General features: G+C 41.7%; 1 protein-coding gene across 1 annotated transcript in view; it reads right to left on the bottom strand.

Annotated features, from left to right (window-relative positions):
• Positions 1-27,725, bottom strand: part of ABCC3 (ATP binding cassette subfamily C member 3) — an 86,421-nt gene that overhangs the window by 46,198 nt on the left and 12,498 nt on the right. Inside the window, exons 2-9 of the mRNA XM_081937202.1 lie at positions 20,456-20,632; positions 15,755-15,880; positions 13,758-13,895; positions 12,642-12,767; positions 10,551-10,612; positions 8,641-8,772; positions 3,590-3,808; positions 2,209-2,386 (exon numbers count right to left, since the gene is read on the bottom strand). Coding sequence (XP_081793328.1) covers positions 2,209-2,386; positions 3,590-3,808; positions 8,641-8,772; positions 10,551-10,612; positions 12,642-12,767; positions 13,758-13,895; positions 15,755-15,880; positions 20,456-20,632 — 1,158 coding nt within the window. The remainder of the gene's footprint in view (positions 1-2,208; positions 2,387-3,589; positions 3,809-8,640; positions 8,773-10,550; positions 10,613-12,641; positions 12,768-13,757; positions 13,896-15,754; positions 15,881-20,455; positions 20,633-27,725) is intronic.

The raw sequence follows: 27,725 nt of genomic DNA on the forward strand, positions 1-27,725 counted from the left end.
TAGGGATTTTTTGTCTTTCACTGTGAGTTGTATTGTGTTGCGGGGTATGTGCACGAAGGGAGGCTCAGCCAATCTCATTGCACGCATATTGTACTCTGACAATAAAGGTTTGAATTTGAATTTGAATTCATCTTGCACAGTAATAACAATGATCTTATATTTCGTTTTCCTTTTGGTTGCACCTGATTCACCTCGTCATTCTGACCTGGGTCAGCTACAGTACTACTAGTTAGTCTTTGTATAAATCCTGCACAAAATGGTTTGTCTTTAGTTTTAAAGTCTTCCTTGGTCTTGCCCTATAGGCCCAGGTTGGCACATTCATAGCTGTCTGGTCCCAAATTCAATCTATACCTGCAAAGCAGGGAGAGTTTTCCAATGTTTCATGTTGGTTATACAAAAGTCTTTTACTCTGTTAAATGACTCGATTGGTTTTATTTGCTTAGAAAGCCTCTGCAAAAACCTCTGCAAATATCTCCTTTTTTAAATTCTACAACTTGAAGAAAAGTTTGTTTCCTTCAAAAAACCTGCCTCAGAACCTTTTTTGAGACCAATCTTACAAAGCCAATTTTCATTTCCCATTGAAATTAAGACTGGATTCATGTAATTAAATTGAATGCATCTTCCTGGTACTCATCTCTCTTTTTCATCTTTTCTCATGGCTGGAACAGAAATTTAAAATTATAAACTTCTTGGGGGAGGGCCCTACCGTGTCAGTATTGTGCAAAGCATCATTTTCTAAACTATTTTATTATTATAGTTACACTTTGTTCTGCCTAATCTAATTATTTCCATTCCTTTTTATAGTGGCGCATACCAGAGATGGTATTTAGCCGGTTCTCTCCGGTTCAGGTAAACCGGTAGCAGCGGCTGCAGGAGGCTCAGCCCACCTGCCCCAATGTAATGCACCAGCACTGCGCATGTACATAAGGAAATGGGCATGTGCAGATGCAACATTTCCACAGGGAAGGGAATTCCAACTGCTGGCGCATGCCATTTATAGATTCTGATGTAGCAGCATTTGGTGAACAATTAATCTTTAAATTATTTGCAATTAATATCAGGCCAAAGCATAGCTAACATTGATAACATAATTAGCTCTTCCTTACTTGATGCTTTTCTGTACTAAGCAGCAGCTGGTAGATGGAAGAGTATTTTGAAACAGAACAGTGCTGGAGTAATAAATAGCTGAATATGACACACAGTTTAAAATACAAAAATTGCTCTAATTTGGCAAACTAGCTCTAGGGCTGACTCATTAATTTATCAAAAAGCAGCAAAAGTCTATCAGGATGAACTTTATATGCACAGCTATCCAACACTCATTTGTCATTTGTTGACTGTACTTGCGGCAGGAAAGTCAACTAAATATTAAACTACTTCAGACCCTGCGAGAGTGTATATATACACACAGAGATAAATATTTGATCTACAGCCAACAGTTCTAGTGTACTCATTCTTATTTTGAGAGAAAACACAACCCAAAGGTCTCTGGGCTCTAGACTGTCTGTGATCTCTCCTATTATGTTAGGATACACACTTACCAGGGGTGGGTTCCTGCAAGTTCTAACCTCTTCTATAGAAGAGGTTCCACAAATCTACAGTGCCGTTTAGAACCGGTTCCAGCTCCCTCCCCCCGCCCGTCCGTACATCATCACGAAGAAAGAGAGGAGGAATTCTGGGAGTTGAAGTCCACAAGTCTTAAAGCTGTCAAGTTTGAACACCCCTCAAGTTTTTTTCCCTAAAGGGTTAGGGGTGCAAGGGTCTTGTAACTTGACAGCTTTAAGAATTGCACACTTCAATGCCAGAGTTCCTGAGCCAACATGACTGGAGGAGGAATTCTGGGCGCTGAAGTCCACAAGTCTTAAAGCTGTCATGTTTGAACACTCCTGGTGTTTTTTTTTCTAAAGGGTTAGGGGTGCAAGGGTCTTGTAACTTGACTGCTTTAAAGCTTGTGTGCTTCAAATGCCAGTTTCTGAGCCAACATTTTGGTTGCTAAGGAAGAGCGTTGTTAAGTGAGTTTCACCACATTTTACAAGTTGGCCACACCCACCCAGTGACATGACTGCCAAACCATTCCCATTCGGTCACGTGGCTGGCAAGCCACTCCCACCCAGTCACATGGCTGGCAAGCCACTCCCACAAAGCAGGCCACACCTACAGAAGAGGTTCTAAAAAGTTTTGAAACCCACCTCTGACGCTTACTCTTACCTTTCTATAGACCATTCCTATGATGCCAGTTCTCAGCCTCATTCCAGTAATGAAGCAGTACTGGAAATGGTGGTGAAGGATTATTGTCTGTAGCACAGCAGAGAGAAACATCAACACCGCAATCAGGTATCCCCACCATAAGGGAGCATTTTCATTCTTCACAAAGCTAATTAACATGCTGTTTAAATAGAAGATTGAAATAAACAGTCAACACAGGGAGGAAAATAAAATTAAAAAAAAGATTAATGGGGCAGAGCAAAACATCACTGCCTTTTAGCCCGCTGGTAGAGTAGCCCCTCCCCCCCGGGGTAGGTTGCTCCCGGCATTACTGCCGGTTCGGTGAGTACCCTGCGCGCGTGCGCATTGGCACAAAAATAGCACAAAACGTTAAAAAAAGAAAAACAAAAAAATTTGTGCAATCACAAAATACCGAAAATCAAGATGGCGACCCAGTAGGAGAACCAGTTCATGGGTGTGGCAGGCCTGGGTGGCTGCCGGTTCTAGCAACCCAGGCTGCCAAACCACTACTGGTTCGGCCAAACAGGTCTGAACCGGTAGGAACCCACCTCTGGAGCCCTCAAACAAACAAACTTTACCTTTGTGAAAGAACCAAAACTTTATTCATGTGTCCAATTATGGCCAAAATATAATCTCAAATGCTTTCTTTATTTTGTAATGCTTTTGCTTTCCATTAAAACATTTAAAGTGAAAAGGACCTGCATTCATAAAGCAGAGATCGGCAAGCTATGATCTTTGAAATATTGTTCAATTGCCAAATATTCAATTTTCGAAATCCCTTACTTCTCCGCTGTGCTGGCCGAAGTTGCAGAAATCTGCAATTTGGCACTGCCTGGAGGGCCACAGCTTGTCCATTTCAGCGTATGAAAATAACACAAGTATAAGGTTTCCTTGGATTCATATGGAGGGTGCAGATGCTGAGAACTGAAGCCAATTACAGCTTCACAATATCACACTTGCAGCGAAGTTATGCACATGTGTAATTTTTACACTCCCAACTTACACTTGGGAATCTGAACAGAGATTCCAAACAGAATTGATTTCCCCTTAGAAAATGCATTTTGAATGTGAGCAAGTCTAACAGTGAATTGGAGAGAAACATAGGATAAGGAGAATATTATGTAACCTCCTATTCATGTTATTAGGAGGTCTAGAGGGGAAACCTCCACATATTCCATTTAAACTATCATTTTTATTCACAAGTAATCTTCTCCAATTTGGCTTCCTCCCCCTCCCCCCATGTCTTGGGGATCATGTTCCCAGATTCCCCAAATGACTGCAGAAGGCTGTACTAACACATAATCTTAAAAAGAGTGTGGAAATTCTCTTGCCCATGAGAACGAAGGTTGAAAATGGAGCTCACCTTAACAACTGGGGATTGACAAAAGACAACAGATCTTGGATTACTTTGAAGAAGGAGCCAATTAAAAAATAAGGGCCAAAAGTTCTGAGTAAGGCTTTGAAAAAGGAAGGCTCTTTCTGCTTAGTGGGAATATTTAACATGAGTTCTGTTTCTCCTGGACTTTCATCCATGTGATTCATCTCCTGATTAGAGTCCTTTGCATAAGATACATCGTGTTTCCTAAGACAAAGAAAGACATTATTTCAGTCAGTTGAAAGGAAGAGTCCTATTACAAATAAGAAACTTGAACAACAGGACAAGCAGTCTTAGAATCTGCAAATGTAGCTTTGGAGTAGCTCTAGTAAGAACATTACTATGGCGCAATGCTGTCCAGAAAGGAAAAGGTGTTTGCTCCTTAAAAAAAAAAAAAGGAACCAATTGAGTTCAAAAGAAGTTTCGCTTTAATAATGTTATTCCAATGTTATTGGAAGAGGCAGAGTCGCAAAGAGCTTTTGTTTTGTGAAACAGAAAAAAAATGCCACAAAATAAGCCCGACTAGCTCAAATTTTATACCTTCAGAACAATGGTGAAATCTAATTTTTTTGCCCACCGGTTCTCTGGGCGTGGCTTGGTGGGGGTGGTCATGTGACTGGGTGGGCGTGGCCAACTTTTTTTCACTTTTTTAAAGCATTTTTTTCCTGCTGGTTTGGGCGAATAGGCAGGAAAAAAATGCTTTTAAAATTTGGGGGGGGGACTTCTGATGATCGCATGGCTCACAACTGATCTGTGTGGTCATCGGAAGCTCTTTTTTTCCCATTTTTTAAAGCATTTTTTTTCTTGCTTATTCGCCTGAACTGGCAGGAAAAAAATGCTTTAAAAAGCAGGGAAAAAAGCTTCCCATGATCACGCGCCTCACAACTGAGCCTCACGATCCTTAGAAGCTTTATTTTTTTTACTACCAGTTCGCAGAACCAGGGACAATTGTTCCTACCGATTTGGCCAAACTGGGCCGAACCGGGAGGATTTCACCCCTGCTTCAGAAGTCTCATGGAATTTTTAAAGCAAAGCATCTTCCTTATTATGTCATCAGGGTGAGATGCTGGCTGTGAGGGCCTGCTGCATTACAAGCATTCTCAGTTAGGGCATTTTATTCTCAGACTTCGTTAATCAAGGTCTGTATGCTTGCCAAAAAGTAGCCTTCTTCTTGGAAACATAAAAAGGTCACCTCTCTTTCAGCCTCTTTGCAAGGTTCATCCAGATAGGGGCTTCTATTCCTCGGAGTCTTTGTTTCATCTTGATAAGCACAGAATTTAGTCTTGTTTTTTTTTTTACCCCATCAATAAAATGGGAATGCAAAAGCAAAGCACAGGCTTGGATCCCAAAATGCCAATCTCTCGGGGGAGGTCGGAAAAGTTGAATATCAAAAAAGGAAGGGAAGGAAAGGGGAAAGAAATTTGGTTGAAAAGAGCCTGAACCATAGTTAAAAAGTTCCTTTTATCCCAGTGATAAGAAAAAGGAAACAGCCAGGTATCTATTCCATGTCCAACCAATTCCATGTCCAACCGATCCAGAAGCCTCAATCTCAGTACCAATTGTCCTTGGGTTTGTTTTCTGTTTTTTGCTGTATTGAAATAACCTTCCAAAGTTCACGCAGAGACAGTTCCAGAAGCTAACTAGATGAGCTGCAGTGTAATTCCTCTTCTTTATTAAGCATTAAAGCCCCATGGCTATAATGCTTAACTTCTTCTGAAATTCAAATCACCAGTTTATACGACAGGTTTTTAATTTTCTTGATCCCCCCCAAAAAGAGTAAATAGACATTTTGTGAACTCAGTAACCTTAATACATTGATTTTACTACCATCCATTTGAAACTTCATAAAAAGAAGCAAAAATGCTAAGGCTGATCCTCCGGTCAGGGCATCAAACCTCTCTAGTCTCCTAGAGCCATGATGGCGAACCTATGACACCTGGGCCAGCTCAGCTCCACCGCGCATGTGCATGCACCTCCCGCCAGCCTGCTGGTTTTCGGTCTCTGGGGTGCATGCGGGAGTCACGCGTGCATGCATGGGGGGCAGGGCACATGTTTGGGGGTCGTGCGTGCATACATGGGGGTGGCACACATGGGAGATGATGCATGCTTGTGCAGAGGTGGGGGGAGTATGGGGGTCACACGCACATATGCAGGGGAGCATGGGGGTGGGCGTGCACATGCACAGGGGGCATATAGGGGGTTGTGTGCGCATTGCATTATAGGTGCATAAGTGCTTTTGGCACACGGTGACAAAAAGGTTAGCCATCCGTGCCCTAGAGGCTGAAAAAAAAGTTTGTTTTTAAGTGTGACCTGTGACTGTGGAGAGATTTCCCATCTTTGTGGAAATTTAGATGATAATTCCCTGATTTTCTAACTTTTTTTTTTTACAAGATGCGAATTAGAGATGCTTTCACGGATTGCAAGGCAGAAGTGTAATTCAGATATCATAGAGATTATGGTCACAATTAACTTGAGGGTCACATTGGCAGAAATGTAAGGGATGAAATAATATTTGGTTTAAGACACCAATTTGACCCTTAAATCCTCCCAAACCTTCATAAATGCAAAACGAACAAAAAAACCCAGCCTGAAAATTCAGATTTTGTTCATTTAGTTCAGTGTTTTTCAAACTCAGTAACTTTAAGATGTGTGGACCCTCCCAAAGTTCCTCAGCCAGCATGCTTAATTTAGCTTAATACAGAATTGCATTTGGTATCCTCAAACCATTCTATCAATGTTCTGTTTCAATGATTTTGCTGAGAAAAATCCATTTCCTCTCCAATTTGTCACACAAAGGACGAAGTCTCAGAGGTTGTAGAAGATAGAATCTTTAATACAAGATAAAATCTGATCAAGTACAATGCAGTTGGATAAGAAGTTCTAGAAGTAAAAGTATGCAATTCTGTGCATCTCCTACAACTAGACAAGGTGATGTAAATTATGCAGAAAAGCAAACACGCCTAGTAAATTAATCTGCACAATACTTTCAGGATTCAGCGTCTGTATTTTCTTAACAAAGAATATGGAGTATTATGGCATACAATCTGCCCTTTCAAGAAGTCCTTAGCCTGTGCACAGTATTTCCCCTTGGTTCTGCTATTCATAAAGACATTGTTCTATAAAATTGTATCCTCATCAGAAAACTGCTACTTCTGAGGAAATTGAAAAGAGGAAACACTTCAGAAAGTATATTAATAGTTTCTGCAATGGAACGAGCCATTATTTCTTTTTAAATGAAATAAAAAGGTTAAATAAGTGGAGCATATAAAATTAAGAAAGGCAAACAGGGACAGGCACGTGCGCGCGCTGGCCAGCTGAGTTCACCCTTTTTTAAAGCCATTTTCGCCCTCCCCAGGCTTCAGAGGCTTTATAGGAGCCTGGGGAGGGCGAAAAGAGCCCGCCCCGGAGGCCCTCCGGAGGCTTCAGGAACTTCCCGGAAGTCTCCGGAGCATGAAAAACGGCCCGGTCACTTTTTGCCCTTTGGAGGCTTCAGGGAAGCCTCCTGAAGGTCCCTGAAGCCTCCGAAGGGCCTCTGGGGAGGGGAAGCTTTTTTCGTCCTCCCCAGGCTCCTATAAAGCCTCTGGAGTCTGGGGAGAGTGAAAAAAGTATGCAAAAAATAGGGGGAGTGCCTCTTATGTGCGCATACGCACTGGGGGGTGTTTCGTGCGTTGCATTATGGGTGCGGCATGCCCGCGTATGACGCCCCCTCCGCTCCCCCCCTTATGGCACGCGAGCCAAAAAAGGTTCGACATGATGGCCCTAATGTGTCTTTTGCAGAAAAAATTAATATAAGACCCGGTCTTATTTTCGGGGAGACACGGTACCAAATACTAAATGGAAAAGGCAAGCACAGGGAGGCTTGTACATTCCATGAGCATCTAATAACTTCCCTGCATAGATGGGAATGTGGAGATGATAATAATGAGGAGATGATAAGCCGCCTGGAAAAACCAAGGGAAATAATCAAAACCATTAAAAAGTGAAAGAATATTTTGAACATGTGATGCGAAACCCGGAAAAATACGTCATCCTTCACTTAATCGTCCAGGGAAAGGTTAAAGGCAAACGAGGTCCAGGCAGAAGAAGAACCTCATGGCTTCAAAATCTAAGGGACTGGTTGGGACAAAACTCAGCAGCACTTTTTCGTGCGTCTGTTGATAAAAATAGGATCGCCAACATCCGATGACAGATATGGCAAAAGAAGAAGAGAAGATAGATGGGAAGCACCAAAAACAGGGGAATGATTTATCACATAGATCCTCAAAGTATAGCCTGCGGGCCGATATGGCCTGCAAATGCAAAGTATCTGGCCAGCAAAGTGGTGGGATTCAGCCTTGCCCCTCATCCGGCCCCTTACCGTCGGCCTTATCTTCCAGTGAGCATTCATTCCAGCGGCACTTCTGGTTAGTTATTTCACCGGTTGAGCTGAACTTCCGATTACACCACTGCGGCTGAAGGTAAGGCCGAAGGGTGTGGGGGAGGGCCAGCCGAATGAGGGGTGATCTCGCCAGTGCAGCCACGTGATCCAGGGCTGGTGGGTAAGTAGGGGAGGGCTTGAAAATCAGCTGCCAGCTTGTAAAGTAGTGCTTGAAAAGTCTTTAAAAACACTTTAAAAACAGCCTCTCAGGGTATTTTTCACAGCCATATAATCCAGGTGGGTGAATAGGGGAGGGGCAAATACAGCAAGGACAAAGGCAAAATAGACTGCTAAATTGGCCGTGCCCACTTAGTCACATGACCACCAGCCACACCCACCCAGCTGGCCCAGCCCCCCCCCAACAGTCTGAGGGACTGTGAATCACCCCCTGTTTAAAAAGTTTGAGGACCCCTGACCTATCAGGTCCTGCATTGGCCTGAGTATGAACTGAGCAACAGCCCAATCCTGCTATCAACCCACAGCATGTTGGAAGTCACACAGTGACTGGTGGCTTAGGCTACCATACAGAAATGCCCTGCATTTTATTCATAAAAACAGAAGCAAAGAAATGGCTTTAAAAAAAAAACCACACAAACAAACAAACAAACCGAAGCCAACTTACAATTTCCCACGTTGTTTTTGTTTGTCCCACTCTTTCTGGAGCTTTTGGACTATCACTTCAGATTTATCATCATTATTCAGAGACCATAAATCTTTGTCTTCAAGAGGGTTCTTATAGCCTTTTATTGCCAAGCTAGACAACAGTAACAAAAGCACATTAATAACTCTTGAGTCAGTCTGGACAAACAACCTTTTTGTACATTAAATGGGCAAATACCTCTACTGACGGCAGGCATTTATCTTAATTTCTCTCTCCACGACTCCAAGGGCAAACCTACAGAGCATGCAAAGCACCTGGAAGAGCTATTCCACAATGCACGTTAACAAGCAGAGAAGCCCCTCTCTTCCAAATGCCAAAGCAGTTTATCTCCTGCAAGGCTCATGGGAGCTGCTTCCAATGTTATCCTAGTTGTCTCTGTGTGCACAATACTGGAATGAGAAGGTCCCACGGGCCACATGTGAGCTCTGCAGGGGATGCGGCTGCTTTCAAAAGTTGTAAAAGCATTGCAACATTCATTTTTTCAAATGTTTTGCACGGTCCTAATAATGTATCCATCTGCTGCTTATTTTCTTGCCCTTGGCCAATATCATTTGCTTCTAGTATATGGGGAAGGAGTATGCAGGACATTGGTCAGTTCACAGTGCAAACCAACTATGTTGTAAATTTAAGAGGGAGGAGGATTACCTCTCAACATACGAATGGTTTGCAAGGGTGTTCATGTATTTAACCAAGCATGTAGCCAAATAAAACATGGATTGGTTGTAACTACAGGAAGACTATCGAAGTTGGCATGTTCAAAGAGGAAGGGCGGGGCTTTATCCAGCATAACAACCCATTTCTCCTCTTCCACAGCAGCAGCAATATTCAATAGGGCTCTGCTAGTCATCCCATGAAATATTTCACTCGCCAATGAGGTGTCATTCTGAATCTGCTCCCTGACCAAAAAAGGCTCATTGAGGCTGTTTCAAGACTCCCCTGAAGTCTCCTAGGTAAATCTAGGCATGCCTAGAACAGACCCTCTCCTGGGAGAACCGGAGAAAAATTCAGGAGGGCTTTGAAGCAGCCATGCTGAGTCTTATTCGAACAACTGTTTCCTGGCCTCAAGATCCAGAAGGGTTGTCTTGCAGTTTGCTTTGCACAGTGGTAATATACAAAACGACCCATAAAAAAACCAGCCTCCTGTCTCATCTCTCAAATACAGTGCTTCACAAACAAGTTGTCCACTTTTCTATTAGATGTACACCTCACCATTCCTTCAAAAGAATGGGATTCCCCTTCATTTTATCCCCATAATAGGAATTCCTGAAAATAGGTTGGTGGGAGGAAGGGAGAGAGAGTGAGTGAGGTTGTGAGATTTTTGAGGTAAACCTGAATTTATGTCTCCCTAGTCTTAATGTTAATACCTTCACCATTTTGTTTTTGTTTGTCTATCACTTACTTTGCATATTCTGTTCGTTCTCTCTCTCTCTCTCTCTCTCTCTCTCTCTCCCTCCCTCCCTCCCTCCCTCTCCCTCCCTCCCTCTCTCTCTCTCTCTCTAAATTTCTATACATCTGGGCCTTGTGGGGATTTATAAGATTAATCCAGGTTGCACCATTGTGTTTGAAACTGAAAAACTGGTTTAAAGGTTGCCAATTTTAATAATGCCTAAGGCAGCAGTAGAATTCATACTCTCCCGATTGCTAGCCTGGTGCCTTGGCCACAATACTAAACTGGCTCTCACCTCTACCCTACCAACATATAACTTCTAGCAAAAGGAGGAAGGGCATGAAATATAAATGAATGGCACGCCAAACAGAACTTCTATATAGGAATGCAGCGGGATCACCAAGAACACAAAGGATAGCTTTTCAACGGGCACTTCTCCAGTAATATCAAAAGAGCACAATAAAATGTGAAATATCATGCTTACCTTGTGAACCACCAAAATGTTATCCTTGAAAGAAAACCAGAATTTAATTCTGGGCAGGGATTCTATGACAAATTGTGGAGGGTTAAAGAGGAAAAAAAAGAAAAACAAAAAGTCAGTTATTTTTTAGCTAAACTTTCTGTGAAAGATCCCATTACACAAAATAATTTGAATGTAAATACGTATGAAATGAATCTATGTATGAAATGAAGGATTTGCCTCCAACTTCCAGTTCCTTCTCCCTGCTAACCAGCTTCCAGAAGACTTTATTAAGGCCAGGTGGGTCAGAGTAAAAGGAAACATTCTGCTCTTAGCCCTTGCACAGCTTTTTAGGGAATATGGAAATAATGTTTGATTAGCCCAATATTTTCTACACACCCATACACCTTTCAAAGAGGAGGTATAAAATACACCTGACCTATTGCTGCTTTCTAAATGATATTTCATGAAGTCTAACTACCAGCATAATGGACACTGGGGATGGATCAGGTTCTCTGTTCTCTGTGAGTCCCTGTGTTTTCAAAACCTGCTCCCGAGAAATGGAAAATTTCTTGGGGGCGGGAGGGGGGGGGGAAATGTAAGCACATATATTAAGGAGAAAGGGAAAGGATATTCCTTGTGGGGTGAGTAGAAGTCCTCTTGAACCAAAATGGATTAGCTCTTTGTTCTCCAAATCAACATTCTGCCCTGGGGATTTTATATGGTTTGCAGTGAATCTCATTAAACAAGGATAAGCATTTCTGTAAACAAAATTGCACAGATGCTCTTCTATTTACCGATTTTCCTTGCTAATTACCCTTTCTGCAGAAACTAAACATGTTCACTCCTAGATCAGCTATGCAAACTCCTGCTCCAGTTTCCCTGTGGTTGGGTGGTTTTTTTTTTTTTAAGCAAGGAGCGTTGCAGCGAAATTAATCCCTCTTTAATTAGATGCAAACCCTATCTTCACAGAAAGCTCATAAAAACGAAGATAGCCAGTCTCTACAACCTGCCTTCTGCCTTCAGAATGAGCTGGCAGCTAGCCTCACCCCCACTCCTCATTCCTATCCTGCATCTGAATAGTCAATCGGTTATTGGTAATCAAAGGACAATAAATGTTGCGAATTTAGTAGAGGGTGTGTGTGTTTCTCATGATCACTGAGAGGCAAACTTCACTCTAATACTGCCTAGAAACAGAGCAATAAACTGAGACTGGACTGTGTGATCTTTTGGCAGCCAGAAACTACATTTTACAGTTTTCAAGAACAGAGAATGAAATTACAATGATTTACACTGAATGGGTGGGTGTGAAATACATGGAACCCTCTCATGCTGTCTCCCCCCCCCTCTTTTCTGTTCGGAGGACATTTGGTAGTAGTTCTTTGTTTTTATAAAAGTATTTTATTCATTCTAGGGTTTACACATCACTGTTGTTGTGTTTTTCAATTAAAAATAGCAGGAAACCGTGGCACTGAGTTTTAGCAAATCTGCCTGGGGGGCTCAAGCAGCTGCAAAACTAAGGTTTCAAAAGAAAGAAGTGGGGCCAGGATCATAGGCTATCCTCTCCCAATTAGTATAAGATACAGCCTACACAAAGTTGGGATGGAAGATGGGTTTTGACGAGCATCTCAGAAAAACAAAACTGGCATAAATAAAAAAAAACAGAGGTGAGTTTCACAGACGTTTAACACCGGTTTGCCGTACCCACGCCTGCTCACTTTGTGAGCGTGCACACCTTCCACGAATGCGCTTTGCTCACACCTGTAGCTTGCATAGATGTACACAGCTGCGAAAACGTGGCTAATTACAATACAATATAATCGCAGAGTTGGAAGGGACCTTGGAGGTCTTCTAGTCCAACCCCCTGCCTAGGCAAGAAACCTTATACCGTTTCAGACAAATGGCTATCCAACATCTTCTTAAAGACTTCCAGTGTTGGGACATTCACAACTTCTGGGTAGGACAGCATAGAGCCGGGGCAATAGGATGACATAGAGCTGGGGCAGCTACCGGTTCGTCTGAATCGGTCCGAACCAGTTGAAAACTAACCTCTGAAACGAACTATTCAGCACTCATGAAAATCTAGGGGGGGGGGAACCCTAAAAATGTACTTACCGGATCTAAATTCACAGGAGAAAAGAACGGAGGCTTTTCGTTGAAACACGAAAGAATACATTCAATAAGGATCAGTGCAAAGTAGATATAAAACATGATCATCCTAAATCTGCCTTCCGTTTGGTCCTAAAAAGAGACAGCGGCAGTGGGCAAGGGAAAAGTAAAATAACAAACTAATACAATGCAACTTTCTCCATGCATATTGAAATTGTATATTTGAGGCAACCGTTAGAATGAACTAGAACAATAGAATGTTACCCTAAAACAATCAATGGATGGATTTCATTAAGATGGTGAATAACATCATGAAGGGTAAAACATGACTATTCTGATTTGGCATGCTAATGTCTTAAAGCAGGAGTCTCCAAACTTGGCAGCTTTGAGAACTGTGGACTTCAGCTCCCAGAATTCACCAGCCAGTCAAGCTGTCCACAACTCTTAAAGGAAGCAGACTCACTCTTAGTAGCCCCCACCTTTGCCAATGAGCCATTAAAGCCTGAACTGAAATTTATTAGGTAAAGATTCCACCACACATGCATTCTAAAAAATCTATTAAGGTAACGGTAAATGTTCCCTTCGCACATATGTGCTAGTCGTTCCCAACTCTAGAGGGTGGTGCTGATCTCCATTTCAAAGCAGAAGAGCCAGCGCTGTCAGAAGACCTCTCCGTGGTCATGTGGCCGGCATGACTAAAAGCTGAAGGCGCACGGAACTCTGTTACCTTCCCACCAAAGGGGGTTCCCATTTTTCTACTTGCATTTTTACATGCTTTCAAACTGCTAGGTTGACAGAAACTGGGACAAGTAACAGGAGCTCACTCCATTATGCGACACTAGGGATTCGAACTGCTGAACTGCCAACCTTTCTGATCGACAAGCTCAGCGTCTTAGCCACTGAATCCCACTAAAATCTATTAGTGTGCTAATAGATTTTATCTCAGTCTGAAACACCATCTATTCTAATCTAGGTGGCTGAATAAACTATTCATCTGCCACATACTCAGCCTATAAGTAGCCCTTCACTCATAACTCCCACAAATGGACCGTCAAGCATCTTCCTTCCATCATTAACTCTGTGAAAATATGGCATAATTCAACACAAGCACACCTAATTTACCTGAGCTGGAGAACCAAGGATTTTGGATCTCAAAGGACCAACAGCACACAGCACACACAAGAACCAGAAGATGATTAGGATCCCTGAGGATTGGACACCATGGAGTCTTTCATACTGGATGAGCAACATGGCTGCCAGCTGCGAAGAAAGGCAGTGGAGATCCAGTGAAATGGAATGATGAGAATCGGATTAAATTCCCTAAAGGTTTTTTTTTCCAGGATTAATTCCTAGTGACCTGATGGATAGCTCCATATCATGTTGTCGACAAAAAATAGAAAAGCAGTTAGCTGAAATAGTCGGTTTTTATATGGTATTGGGTGTTATTATTTTTGTGCTAGGACTAGGTAGCCAGTGTTTTTGTCTCCTTTATGAAAAACAATTTGGTGATGGTGAATGGTATCTTCATTTGTGCAAATAAGAAAACTGCTTTTCTTTCTCTGTCCTGGTATTCATATATCAAATTCCTATGCTTAACTCAATATTTATTATATTAGTGTTGGATTTTTAATATTTTTTCTCAAAACATTATTTGAATTTTCAGAGAATAAAGCAGCAAAAAGATTCTCCGGAGTCTAAGGAAAGATTTTTCCCCACGTTATGACTGCAACACTGTAACTTTGTTGCTTGTATCCTTACAATTTATATTGATATTAATTGTTTCCTGATTGCTTATTTGTACCCTATGACTATCATTAAGTGCTGTACCTTATGATTCTTGATGAACGTATCTTGTCTTTTTATATACACTGAGAGCATATGCACCAAAGACAAATACCTTATGTGTCCAATCACACTTGACCAATAAAGAATTCTATTCTGTTCTGTTCTGTTCTGTTCTTCTATTCTATTCTATTCTATTCTATTCTATTCTATTCTATTCTATTCTATTCTATTCTATTCTATTCTACTCTACTCTATTCCAACATAGTTTTAGGCAGAAGAATAGACAATATTAAAAGATGAAGGGACAGTTATGTTATTCAACATTTTGGTTTGCCCAAAGCAGAAATCATAATATTTTTAATTTAGTTCCTCTTAAATATATAGCCAAATTTCTTCCTTCTCTACAGAACTAAAATAATATTTCAGTACTGTAGATGTTGAGTGATCCAAGAAGCTGTTATCTTTTTTTTCTTTTTTAAGTGGTACACCTTAAGAGAATCTCAGAGCTGCAGACAAAAAGCAAATGAAGACCAATCAGCAGCTCAAAATCAGCAGTTCGTATCTCACATCTTCCACTCTTGCCAAGATCTATTTGTCTTTTCTTCTTTAAATTAAAGCATGAGCATAGAAGGCAGATCTTCAATATCTCTCCTTTTTATTGGACAGTAGATGATGTAATTCATTATCTCACTTTATGGTAGAGGGTGATCAAATCCCAAATCCAACTGGGGAAAGGAAGACAAGTTCCAAGGATTGAGAATTTATTTTCTGTGCATTAGAGCTGTACTAACAAATACAGCTTGCGAAAGCTTGTTGGCGTTCCCTCGTGTTTTCCACATGTGTGCATAGTACATTTCCACTGAAACTGCCAATGAAACACAACGGCTATATGTGCACATATATGTGCAGACAGCTGGGGAAAGCCTTCAAAACACCTTTCCCAGTCTTCCAAAAGTTGCAGGTGCTTTAATGATCCACAGAAAGATCCTTTGCTCGTGCCATCAAACTTTGCAATATATATCTCTTTAAAACGCTTTCACTGCTCTTTCCCGCCCCCTCCTAGTCCAGCTTCCTGTTTGGAAGATGGAAGTGGGTTACCAGACCCAAAACCTTCTTTGTCAAATGCTCCAGAATGCTTCCCTTTTTGTTGATATCACAGAACAGCAGCACAAACAGTATTACTAAGGAAATGAATGGGCTATGAAATAAAACTACCCCCTATCTGTGTTTTTTCCATGGCTCCGCAGTACTTGAGCTATGCAAAAATATTTCCCATCATCACATTTCTTTTCAACATGTAAATAGTAACAGCAAAAAGAGAAAGACGCACTTACCATTGTGATGCCAGCAATTAAAGGCGTTACAAAATACACAGGCGATGGAGTTCTGTTCTGAGTGATTTCATGGAAGGCATAGAAAAGATTGGACCAGCAAACCCCCCAAAGCACAAAAGCAAAGGCCTGTAATAAGGAGAGAAAAAGACAATCAGTTAAGGATCCAAAAGCACGAAACGTTTCAAAAGTAGTTATACTGTATTTCAGTATATATGCAAATATTTACAGCACTAGTAGCCTGCAACACATACTTTATTTTAGTTTACAACTCTTTCTTTGCTGGCCATCTAGGGGTTATACTCATTTGCCATTCCTAACTTGTCTTTTTCCAACTAATGGTTCTAATAAAGTTGATCTCCTACCTACAGGGGTGTTCAAACTTGATAGCTTTAAGACTTGTGGACTTCAACTCCCAGAATTCCTCCTCCAGTCATGTTGGCTCAGGAACTCTGGCACTGAAGTGTGCAAGTCTTAAAGCTGTCAAGTTACAAGACCCTTGCACCCATAACCTTTAGAAAAAAAAACCCAGGAGTGTTCAAACTTGACAGCTTTAAGACTTGTGGACTTCAACTCCCAGATTTCCTCCTCTCGCTCTTCATCTTGATGATGTGCAGATGGGCGGGGGGAGGGAGCTGGAACCGGTTCTAAGTAGCACTGTAGAAGAGGTTAGAACTGGCAGGAACCCACCCTTGCCTACATATATATGCAAGTAAGCCTGCAAAAGCATCCTCAGGATCCGTGAGCTACCAATCAAGCTGTACAAATGGCATGGAGGAGGCTTAGTTATGTTGGACTCCGCGTTAAAAATCTGTTCAGCACAGAGATTAGAGCTTTACATCATTCCACAACAGTGTTTTAAAGAAAGGGGATAAGAGAATGAGAAAGAAAAGGGCTGTGAGGAAAAGTTAGTTCTAATTTGCAAATGAGAAGAACACTCTGGTTTTGATCTGCTAGTATCGGGTGAGCTTGGATGTTATCATTTAGAGCCCAAAGACCCAAAGTCAGAATTTTGGCCCATGGTTCATATGAAGCAGCCCAGCATCTAACAGACTTAGGAGCGCCTAGCAATATTGGAGCTAGTGGGAGACTACTAAGAATAAACCACAAAACCATAGGCTGGACTAGAAAACCGAGAAAACATTTGGGCTGGAAAAGGATGCAGATTGCAAACCACTGCCATACTTGCTTTCAAGAAAAGTACATGAACTCAAAGGAAATTATCTTAAAAAGTTTTTTTTAAAAAAATGCAAATATAGTTTCTTACTTCAATGGGATGAAAATATCACCATAAGCTTCTGTATTAGATGGTGAATACATTTAGATTACTGCTGTAAAATGTTAGAGTGGGTAAAGTTGTTTTAATCAATTTGGTGCTCACTTCTTTGATAAGTTACTGAAGTGATTAAAAAAAAACCTGGATATTTCAGTACAGAAAATATCACTACAAAAAAAAAAAAAAGCACAAAATTATCGCCAAAAAACCCCTATGAGCTGAAGTTAAGCTTCCCCTTCTCTTTTGACTATTGTCCCGGATGAATCCTAATAAGCTTTTAGAAATAAAAGCAACTACCTGAGAGATTCTTAATTCCTAAGAATGTCACAGAAAAAGAGCAATGAAAGAGGGCAGGCAAGACCAAAGTCTAATTCTAAATTCAGTTCCTTAATCTGTGAAGGAATGTTTAGCCACTTATATTTGATAGCTAAAGGGAGCATTTATATTAAACACTCACAATTTTCCTGGAGTACCTGTAAGGTTCCTTCTCCACCTCCATAGACATGGAGATCCAATGGGACCAAATGACAAAATGTGTCCCATGACATCATGGTGCAAAAAAAACAACTTCCACACTTGTGTCATACATTAGAATTTAAGAACAGTATGCAAAGGCTGGATTTGCATCATGATGTTACCGTGTGCATACAGCTAAATTTGCATACCCCAAATTTCTGTTGCTAAGCAAGACAGTTGTTAAGTCAGTTTTGCCTGACTTTAAGCCACTTTATGTGAATTTTGATCACGTGACCATGGGGATGCTGCAACAGTCATAAGTGTAGAAACCAGTCATAAGTAACTTTTTTCAGTGCCATTGTAACTTTGGTCATTAAACAAATGATTGCAAATCAAGGACTAGTTGTATGGTCATTCTGACACATTCTTGGATTGCTGCAGACACTCAAGGAGACTAAGAAAACACTTATGAGTCCCTTAATCCCCCCAAAAGAAAATAAGAGACCTCCTTGTTGCTACAGGCAAAGAGGGAGTTTAGAGATGTCAGCAGGGCATTTGAGGAAGGACACTACAGCCAGGACTGAGAACAAAATGGGGAAAAATTCTTATTTGTTAGAATGGTAGATATTAATTCTTAACATGGGAGAGAACCATTTGTTTTTATGAGGTGCTCTGTGTTTTGAACTTCATAAGTTACTCCTATACGCAAAGGTAAAGTTCCCCTCGCACGTATGTGCTAGTTGTTCCCAGCTTTAGAGGCCGGTGCTCATCTCCGTTTCAAAGCCGAAGAGCCAGCGCTGTCCAAAGACGTCTCCGTGGTCATGTGGCCGGCATGACTCAATGCCGAAGGCACACGGAACGCTGTTACCTTCCCACCAAAGGTGGTTCCTATTTTTCTACTTGCATTTTTACGTGCTTTCAAACTGCTAGGTTAGCAGAAGCTGGGACAAGTAATGGGAGCTCACTCCATTACGCAGCGCTAGGGATTCGAATCACCTAACTGCCAACCTTTCTGATAGACAAGCTTAACGTATTAGCCACTGAGGCACCACATCCTAAGTTACTCCTATAGGATAGCCAAATTTGTGTAGTATTTCACAGGATCAGAAGGTTTTAAAAAATATTTTCCTTAACCATTTTAAACTTAATAAATTTAATATTTTTTCTTGTGATTTTAGATTTGTCAGGTATTTTATGTTCATTTATATCCCTCTATATGCTTGTGTACATGTGTGATATAGTTGTTGACCATTATAAAATGACTACCAACTTTTGTCCTTTTGTTTCATGATCAACTGAAGTTTTTGATAGTGTATTTCCTTAAAATTCATCATTGCTCATCGTTTCATAGAGACTGCAAGCCATCACTGCACTCAGTGAAGCAATGGGCAATATGAATTAAAAGAAGACTATCAAAAGGAAGCTTCAATGATTTGTTCCCGATAAAAAATACAGGTAGCTCTTAACAACCCTTCCTTCAGCAACTGTTTGAAGTAATGATGGGACTGAATAAAGGTAGTTATTCCCACTCCATAAAGTTTCAGCCAATGCGGCATCCCTGCAGTCACACGATCAAACTCCTGGCACCTGGCAGCCCACCTGCACTAATGACTAAGGGAGGTTCCAACTCCCTCACCTGCCCATCTCCCATTTCTGCCCTTTCGGCTGCCCTACATGCCACCTTCCAAAGCCTTGGAAAAAAGGGCTACCTAGGATTTGAAGAAGCATGCAGTTGGCTATGGGAAGAAAGCCTAGTGCAGCCAGCAGCCACCTTGCAAAAGGCCAGGACAGGGACACCTCGTCAGCAATGGGAAGAGGAAGAGGGTGAAGTAGCAGGGCCAGCAGAGTGAAGGATGGTTGAAAGGGCACAGATGGGAGGGGGAGACAGGTGAGCAGAGGGAGTTGAAGAGGGGGCAGTACCTTACCTTACCAACGTTTGGGGTTGGGAGAGACCAAGTTAGGAGATGCGTAGATCAAGGTAGATCCTCAGATAATGACTGGGTGGGATTTGGTTAATAGCAGCAACCAGGACTGACAGGATTGTCATTGTTAAGTGATGTGGTCATGTTACACTGTGTTTTGCATTGTTTGGCAGCAGAAATTCTGATCCCAATTGCCATCATTAATGGAGGACAACCTGTATCTTATAGACTACTCATTTAAGAATTGTTGAAAATGACAACAAAGTTTAAAATAAAAGTTTCGCAACTGATCCTATTTACAACTGTCACAGTGTCTCTTAGTGCGATCACCGTTTGCCTGGCACCCATTTATTATAAGCCGTGGTGGCGCAGTGGTTAGAATGCAGTATTGCAGGCTACTTCTGTTGCCTGCCAATTGCCAGCAGTTCAGCAGTTCGAATCTCACCAGGCTCAAGTTTGACTCAGCCATCCATCCTTCCGAAGTGGGTAAAATGAGGACTCAGATTGTTAGGGGCTGAGTCTATAAACCGCTTAAAGAGGGCTGTAAAGCACTGTGAAGCAGTATATAAGTCTAAGTGCTATTGCTATTGCAACTCCTCACGGTCATACGATCACCATTTGCATGCTTCCAACAAGCAGAATTAATGAAGAATGCGGAAATAAAAGTCACGATCATGTGATGTCATGCATGTCCAATTCATTATGCAGGGTGCAAAAGAATTCTAAGATCTTTCATTCTTCAGAAACAGCTGACATATAGTTGAAAAGCTATTCTCTGACTCATTGGTGGCAGGAGTAGTAAAAACATGGCAGCCATTTTGAAATACTATTTAAGAAAATCAAGCTCTATTTCAGTATTTCCCAGTACATCTATTGCTCAATCGCTGTCACACTTGAAACATAAGCTTCAAAATATAAGATAAGATTGGATGCTGTTCTTTTTAACTGTTTTTGGAACAATACTTTATCTATTCCTTGTAAGTTAACTGTTTAAAAGATTGCCACATCTGCCACTGTCTATATAGTGCCTTGGGGAAGCAAAGAGCTTACCGTTTTGATCCTGTTCAGCACAGACAATACAATGTAGCCTCGGTTATTGTATTTTAGATAAAGGAGGTAAAATGGCAGGATGAACCCAAGATAGAAACATGGGATCCAAGCCAAGACAGTGTTCTGGAAACACAACGTTAAGTCTGGATTTTCGGTGTACAGTGTAAGATTCGAATCCTGTGGGGGGGGGAGAAAACACAAGTAGAAAAGTATTAATAAATAACTTGGGGAACATTGCTCCAAAATTTTATGCACTGTAATATGTTTTTAAAAGGACACAAAACCATTGTTGCTACCCCATTGATCCTTATGCAAGACCTCAGTATATTTATTGGAATCTCCTTGTGGACTTTTTGACTAAAAACAAAGAAACAATGAATTTGTGATTTTTGGTTCTGATGGTGAGACAAGAGACATTACAGATTATAGAAAGAAGAAAGTCATGATGTAACATTAGAGAAGTTAAAATCTAATTTTACATATAACTGTTGTGAAGGATATTGGAAGCTACTTCTTTATGTCTTTATATCTTGCTCTTGCTCTTTTCTGTTTTCTTTTATTTCTGTTTCTTATTGCACTTTTTAGCCTTTTATGTTATTTCTTTTTTCCACTGTTTCTGTTTAGTTTGTTGTATTTTTTATTATTGTTCTTCAAACTTTTAATGAAAATTATACATAATGCAAGAACTCATCAGAACAAGCACACTTGTCCAAATAAAGTACAATACAGGTAGTCCTTGAGTTAGGACATTATTGAGCCTGAAGTGGTCATTAAGCGGGTCGCCATATGACTGTGCCTGATTTTAAGACCTTTTTTTGGCAGTTGTTGTTAACAAACATGACAATTGTTAAGCAAATCTGTTTTATCCAGTGGATATCTTTTGCCAGAATCCAGAAGTAAACGCTGGAAACTGGAAAAAGACATTGAAAATTGTTGTCAGGTGATTGCAGAATACTGCAGTAAAGGTGAGCCAGTTGCCAAGCTCCCACAATGGGATCACATGACCGCAGGTGTGTGTGATTGTGCAACCATCAGAATGAGGTTGTAAATACATTTGGGGAGGGGTGTCTGTTGTAACTTTTAATGGTTGCTAAGCAACTGATTACAAATCAAGGACTACCTTGTAATCTAATCTACTTTCTGCCTTTCCATATCTTCAGAATACACTACCGTAGCACCAAAATACAAATACACACACTAACATACAGCCGATAAGGCTCTGCAACTTAATAAGAACCTTAAAGAAGGCAGGCATAGATCTGTCAGCTTCGCTCATAGTCTCTTTCTATTGCCTGCAAGTTCCATGTAAGAGTTATTTTGAGGGCAAAATAAAGCTCACCGGAAAGTCAGCTACCTCAAAGCCATTTCCATTGCCTTCATTTGCAAACGTCACAGAATACCTCATGGTATTTTGGATGGGTTGGCAAAAAGTATTCACTTTTTTTTTGTTTAGCCGCCGCATACAGGAAATTCATTCCAACTGGGTCTAATATTACATAGTTTATATTCTTTGTTTTTCATGTTTGGAATACCTCACTTTCCAGTTTCTGCACCAGAAAGAAACCATAGCAGCGGTAGGAAGCCTTTATTGGCTCTGTCCATAAAAGTCATTGCGAGATAAAATAAAGCTAGGGAAATCAACAAGAATGCAAAGGAAATGTGCAGCTGTAAATCTGCCACAGGGCCAGCTGTGAATGCAGGTCTGCTAGCGGTCAAAGTATAAAATAGAGGAACTTTAAAATATTTGTCAGTACTTAACTTTTTAAAATAAATAAATAAGTGTCCTCGATATGGCCTGTAACTTTGGTATATATACCAACAGACCTAAATATTTCAAAGTACTTTCATCTAGAAAGGTCAGTGTTAAGTAATAACACCAAATATCCTATTTATTGGACATAGTGACCATATTTGTGGAAGGAAATGCTCTTCTCCAGAGGCTCGGCTGAAGCAGTTCCCAACAACCTTGGAAAAACATTTTGTCTCTAAATCATAAAAGGACGAAGAAAAACACCTCTCTATATACAGCACAGCAATTTATTTCACAAAGGCTGCTACGTTTTGTTAAGGTGGCAGTGTCAAAAACCGATGAACACGAATCATACGGAGCAATTTCCTCTCAAAGTCCACACATATTGCAATTTAGTTTTGTCTAAGAGAGCTTTATTATAATTTAAAATTATTTTTAAAATGATAGGGGGGAAGATGTGCCCCAGGAAACCCAATTGGCTCCAGATATACTCTGGAAATTGGTACAGAAAAGGAATAACATATTATGATTACGGGCTGGCAGAAGCTGAAAGTTTCCCATTAATTTTAACTTCTCATACAGTATATTGCCTTTCACCATTATTAATTACTGAAAATACATCCCACTATGGGTAGCTATGCCAATGACAGAAATGGGTACAACTGACAATTTAAACTGAACAAATGATTCTAAGACTGTTAGCCGGATATTTAAGTCCCCTTCCTCAATATTACCAAGCTTAGGTTTTTAGCTTGATTTCTCTGCTGTCAAATGAGCAATTCTTCTCACCAAAATTGATTTTATCTTATTTTTAGGTCAATATAATACTGTGAATTTGAGCAAGAATGGAATATGAGACTGTATAATGAATGAGAAGTCCAGAGGCAGTGCACATCTCCATTAAATAATGAGCAGTGGGTATAGAAGTATTTTCAGAATTCATTTCTAGTTGTGTTGATGAAAAATATGAAAGGCTGATGTTGTTCACAGAACTTCCTTGCTGAGTTTAAGCTGTATTGTTTAAAAGAAATATTATAGAAGGTGTTTAAAAAAAAAACTGGCCCTTTAGATAGAAGATAACAGAATCATAGATGGCAAGGTTAGCCTGTTCACTTCACTCTCTCCAGTGATCCAGATATTCCTAATGTTCCTAAAATTTCATTCAATTGTCCCTCCAGGATAATTGGCCAGCAACCTAAACACAACTTTGATCTCCAATCTATCTGGCCCATAATTGATCAAACCAGATAGATGAACTGCTTTTGTCTTGCCAACAGTTCAGCCACTAGATATTCAATATTTGTCAACATAGTATCCAAAAACTGCACAGAATTGTGATGAAGTCACCACTTTGGTTTTTTAAGTTCAGCCCCAAATGCTGTTGTTAAACAAACTGTACCAAATCTCAAAAAGCTATTGGAAGGGAACAAAATCAGCTCCAACATTAGTGTCTTGAAGCAGCAGTTCAATTTGTTAGCAAATTGCTACCAGGGTGTTGCAAAACAGAAAACCAACATCAATATAACCCTGATTTTATATCATGAAAACCTGAGTATTGCATTTTTTTTGTAAATTTTACAGTTCAGGTAATTTTTCATTGGTTCCATTTCTTTATTTCATAAACTTTTACTTCTCACAGGCATGAAAATAATGACAGGCTTTCCGGCTTTATGTCTATGCTGTTTTCTATCCTACAGGGTTTCTCTCTCCAATTGCTTTTTAGAAACAAACATTTTTTTTAAAAAAGGTCAAGTTTCTCAGCATATTGAATGTCGGCAAATAAAAATAAACGGTGTGCTATTCTGTGCAGAACCACAAACCACACAATGCATAGAGACATTCTGTAGTAAAAAGCACAACTGACTTTGTTCACCTAGGCTTATTCACTAAAAGATCCTAGTAAATTTACGACATGCTCTATGCATGAAATCAAAATTTCTTTCAACGTTCCCAGTGCCAAGAGTTGCTTCTTTAAGCTTCCATAAAAATTAGGGAAAAAAATAGTTGCAGAGTAAATATCTAAGGATAACTTTATGATTTAGAAGACAAACTGTGACCTCTTGGGTCAACCTCAGCGCTTCTACAAAATGAAAGAGCTTCTTCACTGGGAAACCTGGGCTACAATCAGAGATGTATTTGCCTTGAAGGTAGCCCATGCTGAACTATATAGGGCAGGGATGGCTAACCTTTTCCGGACTGAGTGCCCAAAGCGCGCCCGAACCTCCAAAATGCAATGCACATGTGGCTCATATACACACACACTGCGGCCCCCATGCACATGCCCCACTTCCTGTGCATGCCTGCAGGGCCTCACATATGCTTCCCACCCCTCCACGCACACACCCCACCCCCATGCACACATGCGCCCCCCCTGCATGTCTCATGCCCCATGCACAGCCCCCCCATGTGCACAGCAGAGACCCGATGACCAGTCAGCCAGAGGGAGGTGCATGCACATGTGTGGTGGAACTGAACTAAGGCAACAGTTTGTGTGCCCATAGAGAGGGCGCTCATGCCACCTGTGGCACGCGTGCCATAGGCTCGCCATCATACATATAGGGCAACATCCAGGTATCAGCACAGGAAATGTTTTATGACATTGTTGGAAGAAATGTCCTTCTGGGTTCGCCCCCAAGTGGGGAAAAATACACTGGAGGCATGGAGGCTGCTTACAAAGATGGTTTAATGTTTTAATGGAGGACAGGACCGCATGGCTGGAGATCCTGGGGAAAAAGGTGATCACATGCTTCCAGGTGTTGGGTGAAGAAGAAGAAAAGGGAAGAAGGAGGGGTCGAAGAAGGGTTTGCAGGGCTTTTTATAATCTGTTCGGTCCCACCTATCTGTTTCCTGTTCCTGTGTAAGAAATGTATTCTGATTGGTTTCAGACTCACATGGGCCCATGCAGGGGCAACTCTCTAGACCAGGGGTGGCGAACAAGTTCGACAAAAAGAGCCAAAATTTTAAACTGTGAGAGTCAGAGAGCCACACCACGCAGTGACCTGCCAAAACACACCCGGAAGCAATGTTCCCTCTAATTTTTTTTCGATGTGAGCAGAAAAGTATAGTGTTTGAGCGGCACATTTTCATGCCTGAGCACCCGAATTTTTTTCACAGATGTCACCTAAGACAACAACGAAATCAGTATTATTTGAAACTCAAAGTTATGTTTCTTCAAGGTACCCGCTTAATTCAAAGTGTTATATAATATCAGTATCACTTAACAACGCTCTTGCTTAGCAACCAAAATGTTGGCTCAGAAACTCTGGCATTTGAAGCACGCAACTCTTAAAGCTGTCAAGTTACAAGACCCTTGCACCCCTAACCCTTTAGGGAAAAAAACCCCCAGGGGTCTTCAAACCTGACAGCTTTAACACTTGTGGACTTCAACTCCCAGAATTCCTCCTCCAGTCATGTTGCAGCGACGTCATCTGCGTGGATCTGCTCCATCTTTGCTTTCTTCATTGTGGGCAGGGCTTCTGCTGAAGATGCTGACAAGTACGAGTTGCCACCAGAATAACTGCTGCTACCTCCTCCTCCTCCAACAGAATCACCAGATTTGCTCCTGAGCTCAGCGCTGGGTTACCTCTGCCCCCTCCCCCTCCTCTGTGCTTTTGAGGAGCCATGAGGCTTTTTTTCCCCTGCTCCCCCCCCGCCTTCCTACTGGCTCCTGCAGCCTCATGGCTCCTCAAAAGCACGGCGGAGGAGGAGGAGGGGGCAGGGGTAACCCAGCGCTGACTGAGCTCAGCTGCTCTGAGCGGAGGGGAGGCGCCGCTGCCACGTGCGGAGATGCCGGCTGGAGCTTTGGCGGCTTCATCTCAGCCGCAGCGCCGGGCGGCAAATCCGGCAGTGCTGCCTGTTAGAGGAGGATGAGGAGGAGGTGGCAGCAGTTCTTCCGGTGGCGGTGGGGGCTTTGGGGCTTCACAACTAGCCTCAGTCGCCCCGTGCTCCTCAAAGCAAGTCTGGGGAAGTCCTTTGCAGGCGGCCCGTTCTAGCTGCCTGCAAAGGACCTCCCCAGCTTCCGAAAGGGAGCGCGCGATCCGAGCCACAGTATACTAAATAATGATAAGAGGCAAAGAGCCTCATTTATTTTGGCCGGGAGCCACATGCGGCTCGCGAGCTGCGTGTTCGCCACCCCTGCTCTAGACTGTTTTGAATCCAGGTTTCGTTGAGTTCAGATGCCATGTGGTCAGTTATATTACCATGCCTTTATTACCTTCCCCATGGAGGTGAAGGGGAGAACTCTTTCATTATGTAAAGTGGACTAGCTTGGCCTTTAATGACTCATGGACAAAAGGTGGGGGCAGGAAGCTGCAGGGAGAGTTACCTTGTCTTTTTGAAACATGTTTCTTTTCACATCCAGAGAAATATTCTGCCTTTTCAATATTTCCTAGGATATTTCATTTTTCTGGGAGAGGGCTGGGTGATAACTTCCAACAACATTTTGCATTATGTCATAAATTGTTTTATAATCATTTTTATGTCATAAAACGTTTCAATTATAGAGGAGTTATGAGTCCCAGATTTTGGACACATTCTATAAATTAGCTCATACTGAGATACCTTGGTTCAAAATTTTTGCCTTATGGATGCATTGTTTCATCCAGTCAAAGGTTATGGCAATTATACTTTTAATTGTGTATAGAATATTGTAGATCCATGATGGCGAACCTATGGCATGCCCTTTGTCAGGGCACGCGAGGCGTTGCCCTGTCAGCTGGCCAGCACGCATGCACCTGCTGGCCTGCTGACTTCGGCCTTCTTTTGAGGGTGTTTTTTACCCTCCGGAGCACGAAAAACTGGCCCTACGGGCAAACCGGAAGTTTGTTAATAGACTTCCAGTTTGCTCATAGGATCATTTTTCGCCCTCTAGAGCCTTCAGGAGGCTTCCTTGAAGACTCCGGAGGGTGAAAAATGGCACTACAGACAAACCGGGAGTCACCATTCTCAAACTTCCGGGTTCCCTATAGATCCGTTTTTCGCCCTCCGGAGCCTTCAGGGAAACCTCCTGAGGCCTCTGGAGGGCATCCCGTGGGGGGGGGAAGGGTGTTTTCGCCCTCCCCAGGTTCCTAGAAAGCCTCTGGAGCCTGGGGAGCGCGAAAAAACCACGGCAAAAGCAGGGGGGTCATGCATGCATGCGCACACGAGGGGTCGCGTGCATAGCATTATGGGTGTGGCACACCAGTGCACAACTGCCCTGTGCTCCCACTGCTTTTTGAATTGGAGCCCAAAAGGTTTTGCCATCACTGTTATAGATAAATAGATTAGATTAGATTAACAGAGTTGGAAGGGACCTTGTAGGTCATCTAGTCCAACTACCTGCCCAAGCAATAGACCCAATGCCATTTCTGACAAATGGCAGTCCAGTCTCTTCTTCAAAGCTTCCATGGATGAAGCGCCCACAACTTCTGAAGGCAACTTCTGTTCCACGGGTTGATTGCTCTCACTGTGGTAATATAGAATACTATATTCCATATTCAGTATTAATACACTTTACGCATTATTCCTCTTTTGTTTTATAAC

The sequence above is a fragment of the Natrix helvetica genome, assembly GCF_964273705.1.
Source record: "Natrix helvetica genome assembly, chromosome: 1".
Classification (NCBI taxonomy): domain Eukaryota; kingdom Metazoa; phylum Chordata; class Lepidosauria; order Squamata; family Natricidae; genus Natrix; species Natrix helvetica.